The 24,538-nt window shown below is 42.1% G+C and overlaps 2 protein-coding genes across 2 annotated transcripts; one reads left to right on the forward strand and one right to left on the reverse strand.

Annotated features, from left to right (window-relative positions):
• Positions 1–3,053: 3,053 nt before the first annotated feature.
• LOC122970942 (hypermethylated in cancer 2 protein-like) lies at positions 3,054–16,500 on the reverse strand. The gene is made up of 2 exons (XM_044337322.1): positions 16,293–16,500; positions 3,054–5,808 (listed from the first exon to the last, which is right to left on the reverse strand). Exon 2 carries the CDS (start codon positions 5,734–5,736, stop codon positions 3,967–3,969), a length of 1,770 nt encoding a protein of 589 aa, XP_044193257.1. The 5' UTR covers positions 5,737–5,808; positions 16,293–16,500; the 3' UTR covers positions 3,054–3,966.
• Positions 16,501–21,999: 5,499 nt separating this feature from the next.
• On the forward strand, positions 22,000–23,485 carry LOC122969920 (G-protein coupled receptor 183-like). The gene has a single exon (XM_044335959.1). The coding sequence runs from the start codon at positions 22,619–22,621 to the stop codon at positions 23,483–23,485; it is 867 nt and encodes a 288-aa protein (XP_044191894.1). The 5' UTR covers positions 22,000–22,618.
• Positions 23,486–24,538: the final 1,053 nt, after the last annotated feature.

Genomic DNA, 24,538 nt, shown 5'->3' on the forward strand with positions numbered 1-24,538 from the left:
GGTGAGGGCAGGACCAGAAATAAATACATTCATCACTGACAATAGACATTTGATAAAAAAAGAACACTGTCAATAAGTGTTTGCACCAACTTTGTATGAGGCTCGGCCAGCCAGAGGTTTGTGCTGCTTTTACCCACAGAACACAGGCAGCTAAAAAAAAAACAAACAAAAAAAAAAACAAACAAAAAAACAAAACACAGATTCATCGAAACATCATAAAAGCAGAAAAACGACAATAACATTCACAGTTAAGACTACCAGTTAAGCCTGTTTACATGCAGTGAACAAATCAAAGCTACATTCTCCAGATAGGTTTCAAGAACTGCCAGCATCAGAGATGTACCATGTTAGATGACTAAAATAACCCAAACCATTCAAGCATCACCCACCCACTCCTACATATTAAGACCCAAGCAGCTGAGGTAGTCCTCAAGTGCATTTTGGGTAAACACAGATACACAACATTGAGCTAAGGACCCTGACTAACAATGCCTTTTGATTAAAACATCAAGGATGCACTGCGCACCCCCATCGCTGCAGTCACATCTGAAGACAGGCCAGAGGGCAGGGGGACTGGGGCGCAGGGTCACCCCAAAGCCAGCTGGCAAAGGGTTGGAGGGGGGGAGTACCCCTAAACCACACACCCCTCCCCCTAATTGAATATGCAGCAGTTCACCCCATGTTTGACTATGCTTTTGTTTTGGCAGCAACCTCTGTGGAAAAGCATTAAAAAAAAACAACAACACACAAAATCGCCTCTCTGACTGGCCGAGCCTCCACTGAGGTCTGTAAAACTGTAAAAGTTTATGTAAACAATGAGATAAATACATATGTTTCTTTTTAGAGCCACACATGGTTCCATAATCATTCAAATGTGCTTTGGTTTAAAAAATAGTTTGTGGATTTGGGTATGAGCTTTTTTTTCTTCTTAGTTCTTTGTACAACTTTGCAACTATTTCTGAACATACTGTGTTACTAACTAAAATGTAGACTTGTTTTCGAGCTGCCTCGCCTTTGTCAAGGCTCTTTGTGTTAGTTGAAAAAGTACCCCCCTATTTGTCTTAAATATGAAACTAGTGTTTTGCTTTTCCCATGATTAAAATACAGAGAAATCGATACAATACTATGTCTTACAAATGTAGCTGAGAGTCTGCATTCACAGATGCAGAACAATCCCTGAAGTATTTGAATAGTAGTAGTACTAGTAGTAGTAGTAGTAGTAGTAGTAGTAGTAATAGTAGTATGGTCACAGTTTGGAGTTTTCTTCGTTATGACAAACAAGCAAGCATTCAAATGCAGATGCAAAGTCTTTTGCAGAGATGGCTAGAGATCTTGTTGTACAAAAACACTTTTTGCATTGACAGACATTACGCTGTACTGCATCAAGTGCTGACAAGTACAATAACGTTTGAAGGCAACGCATTGTGGACTCCATCTTAAACTAGAAGAGGTCACAAGCAACAATGGATCAGGCGATAAATAACATGTTTGTGGTTGAAGGGTGGGGAGTGTGAAAAAAATTGATGTACCATGCAATCACTAAACAGCAACTGCTTTACAGCAAGACACCAACATCCAACATAACCAAGTAACAACTCTGGGAGTCCAGGACGCAGGTACCTTAAAACGGTAGCGAAGTTTGTGTAACTGTAGCTGCATCCCTATGATAAACATTTCACAGACCATGACATGAGGACGAAAGAGGAATAAAAAAAAAAAAATCAAGAAGACAGTTAAACCAACATAATAGAGGAATGCCTATGCCAAAAACTTGTAGTGAAGGTTCATGCTCCACAGTGTAACTGTTAAGAGTAGATACACTGGACAGGTTTCAGTGAAACCCACAGACAACAGAGGGGCCAATCCCAACATATGGTTGCTTGTGATGAGGTAAAGCTTTAGGAGGTTAAAATAATTTAAAATCATTCTGTGATATAATGGAATACAATCAGAAACAAAAGGATGCCGCAGGAGACCAATGAGTTGTCCAGCTGTCCAGTGCATCTCTGCTTCTCCCTTCTTATTACAAGTTTTCACAAGTCTGGCTCAAAAAACTAACAAGCAACTTGAACTTCACATTAAAATTCTGATTATAATTCCTATATTTTTTTTCTTTTTCTTTTTTTGGTCTGAACAGAACACATACAATGTCATCAAGTCCTGTTTTTAAAGTCAGGGAATATAAAGTGATAAGGACTCTGGATACAAACAAAAGAAAACAAAAAACATGTTCGGGGAACATGTTCTAAACTTTACCAATTTCGTTAGGTGGTAAAGTTTACATTATACCGGCCCACCAATCAGCACAAGCTTTCCTTGCAAACCACAAGAACCTTCCTCAGTCTCAGAGTCATTGGCCAAAACTCCATCAAAAGAGTGGATTTCTTTGTATGGACTTAGAATATAATTCATAATTTGTTTTATACAGCAAAAAGAAATCAAAAGTGAAATAATTTAGTATGCTATATATTTTAAGTACATCTTTTTAAAAACTTTGGTTATGAACTTGTCTAGCAATGTTTGTTAGTTAGCTCTGTTCTCCTCAACATTCATAAGATCTTTGGAACACTATACATCTAAACTAACTAACTAACTAACCACTATTTGCTCCAGGCAGGAAGCTACAGTACACTTTGAGGTGGGGCCACATTGAACAGGGCACCCGAAAAGCTATATTTGACAAGTAAAAACAACAGCTAAAAACAATATTAATGTGTAAAATCTATGAGCATTAAAAACCTGTGTTGAGAGATGGGCAGGTTAAAGCATTAGGTGAAGAGTTACCATAATCTACACACTTTTTACAATTAATTACATAGGAACTTTCAACTAATCAACATAGAGTTTGTAAGAGTAATCAGAGGTAGCGAGGTCACAAGCCCATATAAATAGACTTTTCTTTTTTCTCAAGGGGAGGAAAGCTATACAGACAAAAAAATAAACGTACCCACTGAACATATTGTTCAGTCTAAAACACCCTCTCCTTACCCCCATTAAAACTAAGCCCCCCCCCACCCCAACCCAAATCCCTCCCCTCCACAAGAAAAATCCCAAGACCTTCCAGTTTAAACATTCACTGAAACATTACAAGTTCTTTAAGTAAAACAAGTACCTCAAGGGGTTCATCTTTCCAACCAGGATTCCTTCCTGGGAGCACTAGCAGGCAAAACCAAAAACAATGAACATCCTCTCTTTATTACTGTGAACAGCTGTGGAGAGGAATTTGAGTATTTGCCATCCGTAAAAACTAAAACTTGATCCAATGTCATCCCACCTGGAACTTTCTTTCAGGACTTTCAGTTAAAGCATGGGGATGGTCCCAAACCCAGTTACCCCTCCTCTTACATACAGATCCCCATCACCAACATAACAAAGGATATAAAGCTGTCAGGGTAAAAATACTCTTTTTGCTGAATTATTGCCAGTATTGTTTGCACGGGTTTTTGGTCAAAATAGCACTGGAGTACAGAGGGGACTCTTGAGTTATCCGTTTGAGGGACAATCTGAAAAACTCAAAGACTCAATGCTCAAAGGTAGAAGAGAGGAAGGCTGTTGAGGGGTATGAGGTGAGGGGGCTTGACATTATATCAGTACCCACATTCACATTTAACAGACTTGCAACGCAGACCAGAAGTCATGCCACTCCACCCTGGCTTTGTCACTTTGGAGAGAGACAGAGGAGTAAATTGTCCCTCTAGAACTCCTGAGAGGTGAGCAGACGTCACTTGATAATTGATGACACGATCGTTGCATTAACAAGATCCCACCGTCACCAAGAGCCCACTGTGGCTAACAGCTACATCATTCACTTAGCCAGGGCACCGTAAACTGGAATTTATACGTAGAACGAACTGTGTGTGTCTGCTTGTGAATGTGTACATGTGCGTTTCTTTGCTTTTGAGATGGAAAAAGGTAGAGAAATGTTTCTTTTTTTTTATTCCCAGAGTTCTTTGGCTTGATGCATTTCTAAGAGGGTGAGGTGTGCATTCTCAGGTGACTGATGAGGTTGCGCTGCTGGGTGAACTTCCCCCCACATAGTTGGCATTCATACGGCTTCTCCCCAGAGTGGACACGCATGTGCTCTGTCAGACGGTACTGGCGTGTGAAACGCATGCCACACTCCTCACATGCAAAGGGCTTGAGGCCAAGGTGGCTGCGCATGTGGCGTGTCATGGTGCCCCTCTGGGTGAACATTTTGCCACAGATGTTGCAGGGGAAGGGCCTGGTCAGCCAGTGGCTCTTTTCATGTTGTCTCAGCGTTGCCGGGTCTTTGTAGCTCTTACTGCAGACTGTACACTTGAACGGACGCGTTTCAGAGCCAAAGTTGGAGGGACCTACAGGGGCAGAGAGGTCCTCTGCCTCCTCCTCATCTTCCTCTTTCACAAAGGTTCCTCCCTCTTCTTTGATGTAGAGCTCATCCTCAGTGTGTGTCTCCACGTGAGCATTGAGCTGCTCAGAACTGGGGAAGCCCTTACCACAGGGAATGCACACATAGAGGTTGTCTCCAAATGCTGGTTCAAAACCTTCCTGGCGGTACACATAGTTGGCGCTTTGGTGTCCCCCTCCTGTTCCTCCTCCTCCTCCTCCTCCGCCTCCTGTGCTCTCTCCGTCACTTTGACCGCTCTCTTCACTGTGGTCCTGGCCATTCTCTCCTCCCTCCTCCTCTTCTTTACACTGGAAGGACTGGTCAGAGGCGAAGCTGCTACCACTGCCCCCTCCAACCCCACCAGAAGAGCGGCCATCTTTGGGACCCACTATCACCCCATTAACCAGGGGCCTGTCATGGTCTTCAGACTTCAACCCTGATGCCTCTCTTTTAGGCCACTCATTCTTGCGAGCGCCCTGCCGGGATTTCTTCTGGGGTGGGGGTCCATCAGGATGGTTTTCCTCCACTTTAGAGGAGGAGTTGAGCTCCATGGGGTCTGAGCCACAGGTGTCTGCTCCTGGTAGGGTGGTAGAGGAGTCATCCAGTGAGGCACTGTTGGTTGTGGATACTGAGGCAGATTGAGGAGATTCTTGGGAGTTGCTGTGTGGGCTGAGGGCATCAGTGGCTGTGCCTGCAGAGGGAGGGCTCTTCTTGGACAGGTCTAGCCCAAGATCTGGCTCACCTGCACTTCCTCCACTGCTGAGGTTACCATTACTGCTGCCATTCCCCCCATTCCCATTCTTCCCAGAGCTGCCAACAAACATCTCGTCATCTGAGAGCTTGTCCCGAAGGCCTTCATCTGGCTGTGGCTGGTCGGCTTCGGAAGGGGTGGGAGGATAGTGGTTGTTGGGGCCAGCAGGCGTAGAAGAGGAAAGGCGCTGGTTGTTGAGGCGTAAGCGGCTAAGGGGACCTGGAGTGGAGGGTTTACCTGGCAGGGGTTTCCCACCACTGCGCTTGAGCTTCTTTCTGCACAGAGCAGCGAGGTCATGGAGCTGGAGGTAGCTGGCTGCGGTTAAGAGGGCACTGAAGTTCTGCTCACTGCTCTGTTCCGATGAGGACAGGAGCTTCCCAGTGTAGATGAAGTCCAGAACTTGTCTAAATACAGAGGGGTTAACCATCTCTGTGTCGAGGTTAATGAGGTTATCGTGGAGGACCAAAGATTTGAAGTAGATGCTGCTTGCCGCCAGGATATTCTTGTGGGCACGGAAGAGCGCATTCTCCACCACGATGATAACATCACACAGGAAGCCCTTGGCTCTCTGCTGGTTGAGTTGCAGCAGCAGTTGTTTGGCATGATTTGGCAGTTCCATTTCCACCTTCCTTCTTTCCTTCTCTCTCTCTCTCTCTCGCTCTCTCTCTTCCTACACGAGCACCACCTGAAGCTGAAAGAAAAAAAAATGTGATTAGTTTTACATTGTAGACATAGAAAACCCAAAGACTGAATCTAGCGTATCCATACTACTAGCAATAGCAATACTAGCACACAAAAAAAGTAAAGAATGAGACAAAGAAGAGCAGAGAACTCAAGTTGTTTGTATGGGTAAAATAATTATTTTTGACCAATAAATGTGTTGTATTAGCTTTGATTACAGCAAGCTTAGCGGCAAAACACAGCTTGCAATAACTTGATTCACAGCAGTGTGATTTTGTTCAAGTTCGGTTTTGTTTCTAGTCTATTCCCGACATCGGCAAGGTTAAAATTTATTACAGGTTTAAAAAAACTGGGGTGTTACAGCTTGTCTGACACATCGAACAATCAAACTGCATGTGTTATGATTCCTGCTGTGAGCACATCAATCTATGCTTTTAGCTCTCTCGGGGAAATTAGCCAACTGTTAGCACAGCGCGCCACATAGTCACATGGCAGCTTGGAAACAGGAACCCTTCCTTCGCTCTCATCTTCCTTTTTAAACAAATTGCAACCCTACATGGATCAAGTTCTGATTGTACACATTGCCATTGGTCTGGCACAAAGGCCAAATGGGCGGAGACGAGGAAAGGGTAAAGTAACTATTTTTCTAAAAGCTACCTCCTCTCAGCTTCTCTTCCCTATCGCCGCAGAGTAACTCTAGTTTCAGTGGGGTGCCCTCTTTGGAAACCCAGCTCGTTCTACTCTCCATTAGGTCATGGTAATGTCAGCCCTGCCCCATTGTCTGGGGGTGGGGGTCGGTGGCACAGCAGGGCCGGGGGGAGGGATTAGGTGACACCTGAGCAGGTAAAACTACACAAGAGCTAGGGCAGAAGAGGGGGGAGAGGGTGTGGCTCAAAGACAAGGACAGCTCCACCTGATCCTCCAGAGAGGCCCTCATTTATGGAATTAGGACAGATGAATCTCATTCGCTGTTAAACTACATGCTGATGTCCTATAACACACCCCAATGCTCTACTTCTAGTCTGAGACTGAAAACACAAATTTTGTTAAAGAATTATAATGCAAAGGATGCAGAGAGCCTATTCGTAGCTCAGGTCTAATGATAACAGTAGTAGTGTGTTTTAGTTGAAGCCCTGACTCATGTTTGACATGTCCTTAAAGCCCTGAGCATGATGGGAAAATGGACACACATCTTTTAACGCCACTGATCAGAGCAGGGTATACTGTATTACAGGAGATTACACAGTAATGCAGAGAAATGCTTAACTCAAGCCGTAAATACATGTGAATATGAGCCATTTCAATCCATTGCCAACTAAGAGATTTACATACATGCAGAGCAGGAACGATGGAAGTGGTTCCTGAACTCAGCTACAGTGACGAAAGTGCAAATGCAAAGACATACTGTAGAATTGAACTATGTTTATCAAACCCCCAAAAAAGGATAATCTGAAGGCTGAAATTTTACCATCACTAAAATGTATCAGGACAAAGCTCAGTCTAAAAATCATGCCAGCTTGTAGAGCCTGTTTTCCTGTTTCAAATACTTTTAACTGTATAATAACTAAGAGCAACTGCATAAAGATAAAGATCAGTTCAGCATCACCACATATTTAGTTTGATCAGTTCCATTAACCACTCAATTCAGATGGCAGAGGTCTGAATAAATGAGGTTTTAGTTTATATTGGATCTGTCTGCTTCATCAAGAAATCTGAAATTTAAAAATTTAAATTTAGCACAATAATGACAGACAATGACAACCTTCTTAAACAAGACCTTCAATATCCTGGTCAAGACCCCATGGTTAATATCTATACAGACAAAACACATAAAAATTACTATTTAAGTGACAAAATATAGGAATTTGCTAGCTCTGGACACTAAGGAAACCACACTGTAGCAAAAATGGTCTATTACAGACTACTCTACACATCATTTCAGAACAACAAGGTGAAAATTGTCAACTGGAGATGGCTGACTGATGTATCAGAGTAAGCTCTGTTGGAACAGTCAGGCTAGCTGATACAATCAGCTGGAGTGATCATTATACTCTCAGGTCCAGGCCTGGGCTTGCCTCCTCTGCTTTGACACTTCTACTCATGGTCTTCATCCCCTCCCCCGTCTTTCCTCTGCTCCTCTCCTTGTTTCTCTCTATCCTCTATCCCAACCTTTACCAGCCTCTCACCGGGCATGCAGACATCGCAGGAACAATTCACTGTCCCCACCATGAATCATAATGAGCTATTTTGGAACACATAACCCAGATCTGAAGTTAATCGCAAAATGTGCTACAGGGGTGTACAGCACTCAACCCTGGAGGAGTTAATGGAGAAGAGGGCCGCTAAAGAAAGAAGGGCCTCTACTATGATGCCAGCCAGGAAGCCATATATCAGTCAAGTCTCTCTCTTAACATACACACACACCTCTGCAGGCTTTATGGGGGGATTCAAGAGGCTTTTCCAGCAGACCGACATAAAAGGGGGCTGGGCTCAGAGTAGAGAAGCTAGCTCAGGAGGAAAAAAAAAAAGAAAAAAAGAGCCCTCCCCCACCCCCCTCCTCTTCTCATCCCTCGTTCTCTCTCCTCCCCCCATCACCCACACGGCTACCCTCTCCCCCTGGCCCCTCCGGTGCTGTGCTGTGCCGGCTGGATTCCAGGGAGCCGCTAATGGATTACGGCTGATCTATATGCAGCTAGGGTGGGACACGTGTAGGCCCAGCTCCCCTTCCAATGGTGCTGCCCAGGAAAACAGGCTTAATACCACAGGGGACAGATAGGCCTGCAACATCATCACAGCTCCATCTGTGTGCGCATACTGCTCTTTGCAGTTTGTACAAACATTTTCAATACCACATGTAGGCTATTGTGCTATGTTTAAAGTATCACAGCTTGATGTGGGACTATATCTCCAATATATCCAACATATATAGTGGGTCAGGGATGATGAAGCATTAGGAAAATGACCCCACTAAACCAGCATTTGACAGGAAAGATGTAGCCAGTATGCAGAACGACTAGCTCATACGTATAATGTTACACAGCTGGCAAGCAGTATTTCCTGCAGGGTTGATACCTGCATTTAAGCCCTCTGCAAAGGCTGGTGCAACCTGGCAGAGAGGTTGAGAGATGGCAAGATAGCTGGTCATGAGGTCCATAATGAATTATTGACCCTTGAGAAACAAGACATGCTCTGACCAAATATGGCACCACATACCAACTAAAGCCAGCACTGGGCTTGGACTGGAGACCAGGGTAGATATTGCCCTTCAAGCACAGGCACAGGATCGGCTTACCTTGCCTGCAGTGTTAACCTTTTCAAAAACTGACTGTGGCTTAATGATAGAGGGGGCAACCTCATTTTAAAACACAGCACCCAACTGCTTAGCCTCAACCTTGACTTCGTTCAGGAGCCTACTGATGAGGAGATGAGCAGAGAGGGATGTTTACACAGACATGACAGACATGATCTGGATAACATATCCGTGAATGGATTGCTGGACTGAAAACTAGTGAGCTCCAAAGTATCTCCAGCAGTGAATTAATGACAATCAAATTTAAACTGGTTACACCAGAGATCCTGATGATCTGGTTTGACTTCATTTACTGCTGCCTGTCGTTGCATCCTTTATTTCAAGGAGTTTAAGGATTAAACAGCGCGCTAGTAAACCTTTCAGAGTCAGTGTTCATGCAGCTAAGGTGACTGAGTGAGCGGTGGGCTGTGGCACTAATCTCCTGAACAGAGGGTAGAGAGCCAGGAGAGAGGGCAGAGGTGAGGCAAAGTCCTGTGGCGCAATAACAAAACACACCCTACTACTGTGAAAGGTCATCTGCTAACAACCAATAGAAAACCAGACTGAGTGGGATTTTAAAAACATACTCAACATAGGCTTTATTGTGGGGTTACCTTTCACACCAGTTCCTTTCAACAATATACAGTAATGACTTTGGAAAACTGTATAGATGGTCATATTGTGCAGGGGAAGATGGGCAGAAGAGACAGACGTACAGGTAAAGACTGTTTGAGGCAAAAAGAAAAAAAAAAGCCCATCATGTACATGAGCAAAAGGCCTCATTGCGTCCACACACTCAGAGACAGTGCATTTACACATGCACACAGAACACACATACACACACACACACACACACACACACACACACACACACACACCCAGAGAGTATGCTGGTGGGCAGAGGCAGTGGGGGAGGGGTTAGGGGGATGGTACAAAGCCAGTTTGAAATACAAACACTGAGCAACCACCTCCGAGCCATTTCAACATGGCTGACGCTGTGCTGCATGGGTAAGGCTGATCCAGGCAGGACTCGTGGGTACTGCAATTATCTGAGTTTCAGTTCTCTCATGAGTGAAAGGACGGCTCATAACACAACGAGGAGATTAAACAGAACAGCTGGGCTTTTTCGGCTACCCACTCTGTATGTTCCTTTACACCTGTGTCATATCTGCTGCATCAGAGGAAACCTACCTCCAATGATTTTATCATTATTTTAGCTTTAAAAAAATTGTAGAAGCTTTATCTACAGTCATGTGTTTAAATGGGCACACAAAAATCAGGTTAAGGTAGGGAATCAAAGAATGCATGTATATGCACTGCAATAATCTGATTACATTAAGACTTACATTTACATGCAGTGGTGAGTAATCAGATTCATCCTTGTGATTTTTTTTAAAACCAAAGTTTGCATATTATTATTGATCAAGAATTTTTTTTTATTTTTCAGGGCATGTGGATTGGCACTGCAGTGAGTAGGCAGGAAATATTTTCTTACTCTGTGCATGTTTTATAAATAGTCCACTGTTTAGCCATGGAAACTGGCTTATTTAGCTCCGTTTTGATCAGAGTTTGGACTTGGTAACAAGGATGCACTTCTAAGAGTAATGATGTCTCCTTTCATCCTGCCACACTGCTGTCACAGCGATACTTCCCCTGTCTGAGGTCTTTGTTATGCACAGGCACACAAGCAATAACACCTTTAGAAACCCTCTTACTCATATACATGGCAAAGAAATCAGGTTTCTCCAGCTGAAATCTAGCAGTGTTAACCGGATTTTCTTCATCCCTTACCCAGTTTAAGGAAACCTGGTCACTTGTGCTCATGATGTTTAATAAATCAGGTTACTACAGAAAGTTAACAATACCAAGGTAAGTTATGTGTATATAAGCGTAATGAGTGTGAGCAAATGTCTCTTTAAGAAAAATAAATATTTCTTATAAATCCAGTTTAATCCAAAGCCTAAGTGCAATGTCAATTTTGCACTGAACTTATGCACATAACATTCAGTATAGTGTTACATAATTTTCTAAACTATATCCAATGATATATCTAGAGCAGCACTGTGGTGTCATGGAGAGCAGAATATGCAGTTTTTTGTTCCAACCGACTACAGAGGGTGAAATAATAAGTGAAATCACCTGCTGTGGTCTTTGCTTGAGATAAAAACCTGCCTACAATCAACTCTCCATGGCAAATGGTTGAATACATCTGATACGGAGCATCTGCTGGAATTCTGGACACTGATCCAATTTGTGGTTATAATGTCTTCAGAAAAGCTGCAGGAGAGACGCCATGCTGTACAAAAGCTAAACAAGAAGTAAAGGCTGATCTGTTCTGTCTTAAAAGATTTTAATTTCTGCAGAATTGTTGCTAGTGAACAGGTGCATGACCCTAGTGCTGCATGTGGGAATGAGTGGGAAATACACGAATTACAGTATCTCTGCCGCAGTCTAAGTAGAACCCTTCCAATTAAGTCTCATTTTGTGTCAGGCAGTTCAGCCGTGTTGCAGACAAACAAGTCCTGCCCAGGGTGCAGTGGAATGAAAAGAGCCCCGTCCATTTCATCACAGGAGGGGGCCAATGGTTGCTGCGTACCCCAGATGTGCCAATGCTGTGCAGCAAGGGAAGAAAAGGCAAGACTCTCTTGCATACACACAAGCACGAAACCTTGCATACATACGAGCACGAAACAAGCATGAAACCTCTTACACATGCTCAACTCAACCTCTTATTGCAAAGTATTAACCCAAATGAAAAGAGAAGCTGATGTGTGATGGTGAATATTAATATCTGAAGATTTCCCTCATGTGATAAAGCAGTAGCATGAGTCTTAACCTTTTTTTTTTCTCCCTACAACACAACTTAACAACAGACCATGAATGACTTTGTTTTGTGGTGTGTATGTCATCCTCGGGTAATTTTAAAAGGGGGAAGTGCTATAGCCTCTCAGGCATGCAAAAATAGCATGCACACCCAAAACTTTCCCCAGAATGTCCCTCCTTCACATTGTCATGAGAGTGCTGGATGCAGTTGCCTAACTTTGGCACAACCCTTTCTCTTACATAATATAGACTACACGCCAATTAATTCAATCCAACTTTATTTATTGGCATTGGACAATTTGCTGCCATCAAATGGTATAATAAAACATTAAAAATAAAATGTTTTAAGGATGGCTAAAGGTAAGGGAGTATTTTTCCTATAAATGTGCAATGTATGGGCAGATATCAGCTGTCATGTGCATAAAGCTGCAAATACACTGCCAGAAGATAAAAGTCCAACACCCTAGACACATGATGTTTATTCAAAATGTTTATTGGCTCAGGTATTGCATTTCTTTGATTCTTCTTGAGAGCCAAGAAACATGAAGGGAACATGTTTACTGTAATACACATGTCAATTGTCAAACACTTCCTGGTTCGACAGCATTTTACGGAATCTAAGTTCAGGACTGAATCAGTTCATCAAATCATTCAAAAAGGCCCTTCACATATAAAATATATTCAAACCTTTCAACAATTTTAGGTGATTTAGGTGGTTTGTGTCTAACGTAATATTTAAGACCAAAACTGACATTAAATCAACTTAAAACATTTTTGTGCAAGATAGTTTTTATATTAACTTAATGAATCTTTGCTAATATAAAGGAGGAAATAAAATATTCTATAAGACTCTACTTAATTCATTTAGGAATCAGAACCAAACCTGACTTGGGTGTTCTTCAGAAACAGTTGTGAGTTATAACAGAGTTTGCTTCCTCTCTCTCCCTGCTACGGGTTTACACAGTATATGTGTGTGCTTCTGCCCTCTGTCTTCCAAGCTGTATTGTACTTTGTGGCTCAGTTGCTGCATCCAAAGTGCCCCCTGGAGAAATTAAATAAAGACTGACCTGAACAATGAGACTTTCACCAGCAATACTTGTTAGCAATTGGCACCCACACATGCTGTATCTATCTATGGGACATTTGTGTGTATCCTCTCTGAAAAGTGAGGTAATCAACCGCTTCACTAAGAAGTGAACAGAATAAAGTGACCTGTGTCTTGAAAGAGTGAACTTTGTTAATGAGATAAAACCCCCTGTAAAAAGCAGCAGACCCACATGACCTGGTGCCTAATGCTTTGGCTAAGGACAGAGGGCATGTTGGGTAAGGAAAGATCCTGTATGGTCCAAGGTTTTACAGAGCTGCCACCCCCTCCTCCTCCTCCTCCTTGTCCTCCTCCAGCCTTTAAACACTGCATAACCTTCTGGCTATCAACACTACATTCCACAGACTGTTTCTTCTTCTTAAAGAACAACAACAACCCTGCCCTGAGGTGGTTTAGCCACTGAACGAATCAAACTGCCCTCGAACAGACAGCACAGTACACAACAGACAGATCCGTATGGACACAAAAGCCTAGCACAATCTTTAAGTCCTCGTCCAACATGTCAGCAGAACATATAGCCTAAGTAACCTTCTTACTGCATTGTGCTGCCCACACACACGCTACTGTAAGCCATGATCACAATATACACAGGATACTGTGTGTGTGCTGAGAAGGAAAAGGGACCAGCAGGGCAGGGCAAGACCAACCGGCCGATCATCAGGATCATGTGGCACACAAACACACACAAACACACACACACACACACACACACAGACCTCAAATTAACCTCCAGGTCCCACTTTGTAGTCCATAGTAATCAATGAATCTAGTCACGCTCATCAGTTGACTTGAGTTGGTCATTCTAATGGCCTAAATTAACTTGTTCAACACTAATGTTACATGTAGGCACATGTAGTAATCTCACAACAGCTATAGTATCCAGATAGTTGGGCTTGACAAGAAAATGACAAGTAAAGAGCACAACAGTTATATATATATATATATTTTTACAGTTTTTGGTCAAAATTTCTGTCTTATTTCTTCTTCTTGTTTTGGTAGAGATTCCGGGCTGCTACACAACTGTCATATAGCCTAAATACAACATATTCAGTGTAACATTTAATCTACAGTCTGACAGAGGAGGAGTCAATTAAAATGCAATTCAGTGGCCTCATCTACACAAGCACCTATTTTCTACATACCTGCAGAAATTAGATTTAAGAGACACTGCCTTGAAAAAAAACTGGGATTAAATGAACAAAACACTTCAGTCTTCTGTTACAGATGCAGTGTTGTCATCATCAAAAGCTTTGAGTCTCAGCTTTACAAGCCTCACTAAATTTTGATTGTGTATATAAAAGTGTAAAATGCATTCGGATGCATCTTGTCAAGCCTTGAACATCTTGTGTGTCTCAACTGTAATGTTGAAACTAATTGTTCTCCCAGCTTTCAGACTGGCAGATGGATCAACTATGCACTTCAGCTACACTTCTGGGTGGGTGTAACCAGCCAAAATATAGTCCTGTAATCTTCATATTATGTTAGAACACTATGCAATCCTGAATGACATAAGTGGTTTGGGGTTTTGAAAATAATAGGTTTTCATATTGTCCTAAAGAGCCAACAAAAGTTTCACAACACAAGAGTCTAAAATTGTCTCAGTATTTATAGTTAACTCTGAAACTTAATATTTTTCAAAATAACTGCTTAACTTGGTATGATTCAGCTACAAAACCATTTTGTAGGACATGATAAGAACAAAAATGTGAAAAACAAACTTCAAACCAACAACTTATATACTCAGCCCTTGAAGTTAGTGAACAAGTGAGGACGCCTGGCTTCTGCTGGGGCAACACTCTTGACACGAGCACCGAGTGTGACACATTTAACGCAAAAACTGACAAAATCTCATTAAGGGAGTTTACTATTATTAAACACTCATTCTTAGCATGTATAACAGGTCCACCAGTTCCATTAACCCTAAAATACAATGGAAGTGTCTTATCAGAAGTACATATTGTGTGTGGTGTAATATTTCTCGGTTGAAACTAAGCAATGCGCTCAACAGAGCCACACTGGAAATGTTTTTACAGAACTAAACATTTGGTTACACAAAACCAGCAGCCAGTCAAGGGAACCCACATTACTGACATTCCTGTGCCTTATTATCTCTATGCCCCTTGGTACTTTAACAACACTAATCACCTGAGAAGCCAAGCTGCCTTCACACCTGAGCAGGAAGGCCTACATTGTTACATTACCAAGTGATCTGTGGTTGCATTAGAGTAATCAAATTAACATCAAACAGACTGCTGTGGCTTTTTTTGTTCATTGGATTGTCATACACGTCGAAATCGATAGAATGCAACACAGTTTCAATACAGCCCAGCAGTTTTGGGTCACAATGTAACGTTACACCGACACTGTGGCCGATCACAAAGATGGTCGATGTATAGCAGCACCCCACCTATGGACTGGAAAGACATATACAATCCCACTGCATCGATTACATTCATCTCACTACAGAACGTTTTAAACCAGAAAGTAGCTGCGTCTACATTGTACTGTGTATATTTACAAGTCAATCCTGTATAATCATTTTTAATTAGCCCTACCTAAGATCAAGGTGGCTTAACCTATATATAAACAATGCAGGTTACACTACAGGTATCGACTGGAACATCTCTGTGATTATCAGATGATTGCGCAAAATACCGTGCGTAAAATCCACGGAATCGGCCCTGTTTCATTTAACAGATGAAGTGCAATTTGCTGTTGTTTTGAAAAATAACAGTGTTGTGGTTATGTGACAGCGATTCATTTAAACTGAGCTCATTACCCAATATTTCTGTAAACAATTCATTGAGCATATTGGATTATAAAACAGAGAAAACGAGGTTAAGAGTTAAGACATTTTTACATTTCTGCGACGAGCCGTTTGCGGATCTTTTCTTTCGCCTAATGTGCTTTGCCAGCCTGGTAATTATTTGGTACACACTCGTTCTGTGGGGCATCGTTTACAAGCCCACGACGCCAAAATAAACGCCACAACATTTGCAACCAATTCATTTTGCGGCTTCGAGCAGGAGCCGCGATAAACTCAAACGGCTAAAACGGAATTCCTTGGCTTGCCAAAGCAGGCTGGTAGAGCCAGAATAGGCACCACCGGAGCCCCTTTTTGTTGGCACGCCGTGGAAAAAAACACCACCGTAACGCCGAAAACCCTTGCGATCCTTGCAGCAACTGGGAGTAAAACGATCCGAAGAAAACGGGCATTACAGCAGCCCCGTAACGCGTTTACGATTCACCTTTGAGAGAAATTAATTCTTTTAAATACCTTATTACATCGGTAGGATCGTTCTCAAGCGTTCTTTACCATCCTCTTGCTCATCTCACAGCCTTCGGGACGCCATGTTGCAAGCTTATGACGTTAGGCTTCCTCACCCCTGACCCACATTTGAATAGAAACCAGCCCAGAGTGCAGCAGAGAAAACATCCCACTGTGGGAGGGTTTGGCCACTTTCTCAGCCCAGGACCCCTGGCAACTTTACCTGCAAGATGGCAGAGAGAGGGAGAGAGAGAGAGAGAGAGAGAGAGAAAGACAGAGAGGGGGTGGGGGGGTGGGGGGAGATATGCTGTGTTCAAACTGTGGTTAAGGCCCTTTTCCTACCAGCAGAATGGCTCAGCCATGGTCCTATACTGCTGAATGTAAGTTCACACTGCAAAAAATATCTGACTTGACAAATTATTTTGTGTAGTGTTTATACCAACTGCTAGAATTCAAGAGATTAAATAATCAAACTAAATGTTTTATGAGAGTTTGTGAGAGAAATCCGCAGGTTTCGAGCGCATTTTCCCCTAAATTCCATAAATACATCAGGCCATTATGTTGAGATAAAGTGAAAGGCTGGTAACCAGGGATTTCCATTTCTTGATTGGAAATGTTTTAATCAAGGTTTGCATCGCAAACAAGTCCAATTATTTTGTATCACCGTCATTTACGGCAGGTTTAAATTTAAAAAAGCTTGTAACATCGCTGCCTGTTTTGCAGTGTAGACTGTTTCTCTGCACTCTCAAGAGTCTTTACTAGCAGACCATGCCTTTCAGCGTGTAATGTATTAATGCGCCTATTGCAAACACGCAGCATCAGCCCTTTTCATGCAGAAATGAGTTTATCAGTTGGAAAATGATTGCAATTGGACTACAAATTTGAGCTCAAAGCCATAACAAATCTCAAAGAACGATGCATTCACATATATTTTCTATGTATTTGCCTTTTTGGATGCAAAGAGGATATGCCTACATATGTTTATAAGGGGTTCTCTGGTGTCTTTTGTGAAGGAGGTGGTGACTGGTATCAACAGAGAGATAGAGAGAAAAGGGAGAGAGAGATGGTTGTGGTTCAGAAATTGGGCACCAGATGTGCGGAAGTGTGGCGATCTGTTGGCTCCTCCTCTTAGCACAGAGGGCCCTGACCAGCCTTCAGCCAATAGAAAACAGGATACAACACTACTGATGTGGTTTCACCAGCATACCATTTATTGGACCTCTATCAACGAGATTACTCTTCTAATATTACCTGCAGCTAAAAATTAATCTTATTGCCCATCGCCCGCAAGGCGCTAAGAGACTCATATTGTTCCAGATATTGTAGGACTATCATTGTGATCTGCCATGCATTATGCTTGTGCTTCACATCTCATGGAGATCGATGTTATGGCGATGTGCCAAAGTACTCTTCTGACACTCTGCGGTTGCCGCGGAAACTGCATCCTCTGCGGTGAAGCTGGACACACTGAGGTGCATAATCCAGGTGCTGAGAAGCACTGCATGAGTTTCTGTGACATCACTTCCCCCTAGATGAGGATAATTTACGAAAAACAACAGCAACTGCGAAGCAATGATAAACTTCATAAGGATATGACAATCAATCAATCAACATTTCTGATATCACAGCGAGTCCATTTGAATTTATAGGTTACAAAAAAATCACTGTGCACAGCCTAACTTGTTCATTTCCCTATTTTGCTTATTCAATCCGTTCCACTAAAATATCAGGGAAATAATGCAAACAGTCCAGAAAAATGCTGGAGGTGAAGCAGAGCAATAAAGAACAGGCGTTAACACACTTTCTCCATTTGCAGATTTCAAATTTAATCGAAGAAAAAAAGTTGCCAGTTACTTATTGCCAAAACATCTCATCTGTTTGGGTGTTCCTCTTGGTGTTTTCATGACAAACAAAAAAAGCAACAAGATAAATAATAAAATTATATAAAGCATATAAAGGACAAAGTACAAAACATGAAAAGTCAGTTCATTTGTTGAACTTTACCCCTACACTGCAGCAGAAGCATCAGTGGTCTGTGGCATTCAGAATAGAGATATACTTGGGTACATGATATTTAGGGCCTGTGTGTTCCTCTGGGATGAAACAAAAACATGAAAAATGGGAATAAAAATAAAAACCTGGTTTCTGGTGTCTGTAAAATGATTCTGGGCTCAGGTGTGCAAAAATATTAGGAGACATTCAAACAAATCATCATGAAGCCATGATTCCTTTCACTCACCACCATGAAAAGCATTTTGTTAACAACGTTTACACTAATCAAACATGCCCACCCTTTGCCTCTTCCTATAGCAGGGTTTCCACACTTTAGTGAGCAGCGTCGCCCTGAGCGGAGCGCAGCCTCTGATGTACAGAATGGGGGTCAAGGCAGCATTAACTCTGGGCAAAATGCGAAGAGGGTCGGTGCCTTCATTCTTAAAGGTATAACAGGTTGAATTAGCAAAATTACAGGCAATAACATGAGAGAATATCGGAAGCCACGTGCCTAAGAAAAACACAGCCACCACCAGGATGAGATACACCGATGAGCGCTTGCTGTCTCTCTCCTCAGAGGGCGGCTCCCTCTCCAGCTGGAACCTAGCGATGATGAACAGTCTGATGTTCAACCCTATCATTATAATCACTGTGAATATGTTCCCCACGAACGAACCGATGCTCGTGATTTTTTTGGCTACTCCAATAGTGACCAAACTTTGCACACCAACGATGACGAAAGCATAGACCCAGTAGGCGAAAATGACCAGCAGGGTCCTGTTTCGGGTCATGCGCTGGGAGTATTTAAAAGGTGAAATCACAGCGTGGTACCTGTCTGCCTGCGCGGCCAGAATAGCCATGTAAGACAGTCCTAGAAACGTGGGAACGATGTAAAAGGTTCTCGTAGGGGAGTCGAAGCTGTCCCTCACATCGAGAACACCAACATAGTAATAAGACACGCCGGTGCAGATGTCACTGAAGCAAGTGCTCAGCATGTACATGAAGCGGTTCTCGCTGCGCAGCGCCTTGTTCAGCAGTATGGAGAGAAACACAGACACATTGAGGAAAATGATGCTTGCAGCCAGGAAAACACTGAAAAGAAGCATAAACACATTGCCAACGTTTGTTAGGGGCAGAGCAAAAGACAGGCCCTGGCTGCTGTTACTCATCGGTGCAGAGAAACGGTGTGCGCAACAGGGTGCTCAGGTCTTCATTGCACAGCAAAGACTGGAGATGAGCAGGAATGCAGCTGTATGGCTGTACAGCTGAGGGGGTTTTTACCACTGTTCTGGTTTATGTAGTCAGGCTTACAGGGAGACGTCGACTTGGGTGACTTCAATTCCCATGGACAACAAGTCAACAAACTCTTGATAAACACATACAGAGGTCAACATGTAAAAATACTGCAGCACTAGGCCTAATATCACGGTCCATTAGGGTTATCTTTTATCATCTGCTCAGTGCATACTGTCTATTGTCGATTTCAAGTTACAACTATAACTTCAGTCCTGATTTAAGGAGTTTTTATATAAAATTCTCATGACCATCATGTATTATGAATTACATTGTTTTCTTTTAATATGAAGCACTTTGGCTTTATGAAAGCACCTCAGCTGTATGAAAGCTGAAACTATAGATATCAGTGAAACTGTGTGCTTGTTTACATTTTACACACACAGGAAAGAAAGGACAGAAAGGTTAGTATACTGTTTAAACAATCTTTTTGTACAGTTGTTTTCAAAGCTGGGACTCCTAAAGTAAGGTTTGGTTTAATTTTGTTGCTTTAGGACCATGAGAACAACACCAAACTGCCTGTTTTGATCAGAGGCATCTCCCTGTTATCATTGTTATTTCACTTAAATTGTCTCCCCCAAGTTTGTCTACCAGTTTCACGAACCCCCTTAAAGAGTTAAAGACTGTGTGGGATTAAATAGTCTACAGTATTTTGAGGGATACTGAAGAGCAAACAAGCTGCCAACAGCTTGTGTCAGCTCTTTTAAGTGTCTGGTGTTAAGACTGACTGATTGGTGTAAGGGAGGTTTATCCAATTGTGTGTTTCAGGAAGCCATTTTCCAGTCTAGATAATTAGTACATGGCCTGTTGGCTCTATTTTATATACCATATATACATATACAGTACCAGTCAAAAGTCTGGACATACTTTCTTATTCAAGTGAATGGGAACGTGTCTATATAAAGTGTATGTACAGTGTGTGCAAAAGTTTTAGGTACTTTAGATGTTTAGATTTTTATTCATTATGCAATATCATCAGGGAGGCGTCTGAGCAGCATGACAACGACCCCAAATATACAGCCAAGATGAACAAGGAGTCCTGCAACAGATGGTTTGGCCCCCACAGAGCCCTCAACATCATCAAGTCAGTCTGGGATTACATAAGAGATAGAAGTAACTGAGACGCCTAAATCCACAGAGGAACTGTGGCGAATTCTTCAAGATGCTTAGAACAACGAACCTGCCAAGTACCCTGAAAAACTGTGTGCAAGTGTACCGAAGAAATATCTATCTATCTATCTATCTATCTATCTATCTATCTATCTATCTATCTATCTATCTATCTATCTATCCATCTATCTATCTATCTATCTATCTATCTATCTATCTATCTATCCATCTATCTATCTATCTATCTATCTATCTATCTATCTATCTATCTATCTATCTATCTATCTATACAGCCAGAATCATGAAGAACTATTTTAATCGACAAGAGGAACAAGGAGTCCTGCAACAGATGGTATGGCACCCTACAGAGTCCTGATCTTTACATCGTCGAGTCAGTCTGGGATTACATGAAAAGACGGAAGCAACTGAGACAGGCTAAATCCACAGAACTGTGACAAGTTCTCCAATTATGTAAGTATGTATATATACAGTACATATGCAAATGCTGAATACAAACTGTACTAGGACTCATCCAAACATCCACAACCCCTTTACAGGTAGTAATGACATGTATAGGTTAGGAATCCATAGCAATATGATTAGAGGAAAGTCTTAGGCCATTTAGTGAAAAATGGTTTATTGCTCCCCCCAGTGGCTGAAAAACACATTGCATTAGGTCAGACACACTGGATGAAATAAATAATCGCAAAGAGGACAGACAATGCAATACCACAGTGTAATAATGCATCAAAGAATTCTAACAAAGGCTGGTGCAATTTGATAAATATGCCTTGAAATTATCATTGACTGTTTGGAAAACCTCACTTAACTTCATGCAAATTCAAAAAATTATAGGACATGTGTGTTTTAATACCAGGCTATTCGTGCTGAATGAATCTTGGCCACATTTTTTAAAACGTATCTGCACACATTTAAAACGTTTCGCACTCCATGGTCATGTAGGGTAAGTTAGATAAAATTACCTGCAATTACCTTTACCTGGAAATGGGAATACAGGTGACAAAAACAGAAATTTGTAAAGGAGATTTCCACAAAATGGGGAATAGATCACCAAAAGGTCAGAGCACACCGTGACGTCAAGCTAAACAAGCGGCCTCATGAAAAAACAAAACCAGCACAAATCGACCGCACACTTGTCTTCCTCAGGGTCCAATAATCACATACTCATACTTACTCTTTTGTGGACATGCACCAAGAGTACCCGTTTTATGTCACATTGCTGTCAGATCCAAGAAGCGCACCCTCGTTTTTTATTTATTTATTTTTATTTATTTGTTTGTAAGGTAGAATGAGTCCTCAGTTAAATACTGGGCTTCATGATGCTCATTCAACGTTTGACACATTTCACTTTTTGTGGAAAAAATACGCCCGAGGGACTTTAAAAGTTTTGCAGAGTCAAAAGAGTTACGCAAATGTATTTTTGGCTGGTTGAAGTATGTTTTTTTTTTTTTTTATGTTGATCATGTCTTTGGAAATAACACAGACGTTTTAGGACACAATTAAGTTCTTATTCTGAGGACTGAGCAGCTGGTACAATGAAGGTATTGAACAAAGGTAATTACATCTTAAATGCATTAAAGTGATATTAAAACCATATAGGTCACACTGAACCAGATCTGAGAAGAAGCGGCCCGCACCAAGCCAAGTCACAAAGAAAGTGTTATGGAGACCACATGACGCACAAACAAGTGATTGATGATCACCTTGTTTTCACTATAACCAAACACTCCTGGGACTCTATGTGATTAGGCCTCATTTATCCTTTCCATATGTCTGGCACGCGTCACTCCTACATGAAAACTTGTTTATGCTAAAGCTTCTGCCCTCTAGAGATTAAGAGGTTTGCTTAAATTCTGCCAACTAGCCCTCATTCCTCTATAAATACAATAAACGCTCGTCTTATCCGGCGGAGCGTCAGGATGCTCCTCAACGCCACCGTCCCTCTGTCGGTGGATTTCAGCACTCCGGGGGACTTTCTCATCTTCATCTTCCATATTCTGTTCGCCACAAGCGCCGTGCTCGTCGCCGGCTCGGTGATCATCGGGATATCCTTCACCCGGTCTCTGCGAGTCCAGAACCGTTTCATATTCATGCTGAACACGAGCATCAGTGACACTCTGACCGGCTTTTCGGTCTATTACCTCGGCCTCTTTGACGTCCAAGAGGGCTATCCCTCAAGGAACGGGACATACTACATTTTACCCTCATTTCTAGGTGTCAATGTGTTAACCTTTCTCTTCGCTCAGTTTGATCGCTACTTCGCTGTGTGCCATCCATTCTTTTATAACCGTTACATCACAAGGTCTTTTGTCATTGGGATTTGCGCGTTTTGCTGGATTTACACATATTCTATCCTCACCGTGCAAAATATGGTTCCTATTTCAAAGGCGGCTCAAATAAACGCTTTTGGTGTAATGACTCTGCAGATTATAGTTCTCGTTAAAGTGTTGATGACGATTAAACTTTACATCATAGCCAAGAGCCACCTGGTGAGAGAGGCGCCCAGTGCAGAGAGAGACAACAAAAAGGAGTCGCTGCGCATTATTGTGTTTGTGGTTATATGCTTCTTGGCTCTGTGGTGTCCATCCTTTGTCAACATTATTGTCAGACAGTTGACTAGAAAGGGTCTGAGGTTTAGAAATGAAGCCACTAACCTGTTCGCCATCATGGCACGCCTGAACGCACTGGTCACCCCGGCTCTGTACATCTGGGGCAGCCCGGCGCTGCGCCAGGCCGTGTGGAGAACAGTGTGGCGGTGGGTCTGTCCCAGACGGACGGTGAGGTAAGAAGCAACAAAATCTCCTCAGAGTGATTGTTTTATGTCAACAGAGTATTAGACTTTTTTTAAATCCAATATTGAATGTGAATAAGACAATTACTGTGTCTCTCTCTGATCCCCCCCAACCCACCTGTCTTTCAGAATTGGTTTTAACTTCGATGGAGTGACAAGCAAATTATAGTGAAGCAGCCAGCATCAACAAGGTATCATAAGAATGAATTATATTATCGCTTTCACGCGGCTGACGTAAGAATGGCCTTTGTTTCAGTCACTCTTGAATTAATGTGTCTGTAATATTTAAAAATGACTGGAGGGAACTGAGCTGGTTGAGCTGTTTTACATGGGAGCTGTTAGGGTGTAATGTCATAGTCTTTATACATATTGTGTTGAGACGGAGTGAGGACTGATAGCCAAAGCTCTTACTCTATGCCACTGCCCTCCAAATCTGACCTTTGAACAGGAAACGCTGCATTGTTTTTCAAATGAACAATTGTCATAAACGCTTTTGAAAGAATAAAATTAGATATTTGTATTACCCTTTTGTAAAAATTTCCTCTATTGCTTATCTTGAGCTCCCGTGTGATTTTGCTTTCCACGGAACTTGTATTAATCCAGGTGCAAAGCAGGTTAATCCTGTAATATTTCTGTATCCGATGTTCTTTTCTCTCGTTTTCTTTGAAACTATTAAGGTTCCAATGAAATTTCAGTCAATCAATATTTTAGGTTCAATTTCAATTTAATTCCAAACATATCCACAAATGTATAAAATGTTTATTATGTTTTAATATTTTTAATTATGGACTCATAATTATCTTCTATCAGAGGAATGGGAAGGGATTTAGGTTAATGTGACTGTCTGTGTGTAGGCCTCTGGCTCTCAACATATGAATGCAAACTACTTTAAAGTATCCTGTTGTGACAAAGGCTCCAGACTAATGGATCCACAGTATATTTTTCTTTCCTATACGGCTCGAATGGATCATTTGTAATGTTTTACAGGTGTGTCATGACCGCTGTCCATGGTGCTAATCATGGGACCGTCGGAGATTCGGGAGCTGTC

The sequence above is a fragment of the Thunnus albacares genome, chromosome 2 (assembly GCF_914725855.1).
Source record: "Thunnus albacares chromosome 2, fThuAlb1.1, whole genome shotgun sequence".
NCBI lineage: Eukaryota > Metazoa > Chordata > Actinopteri > Scombriformes > Scombridae > Thunnus > Thunnus albacares.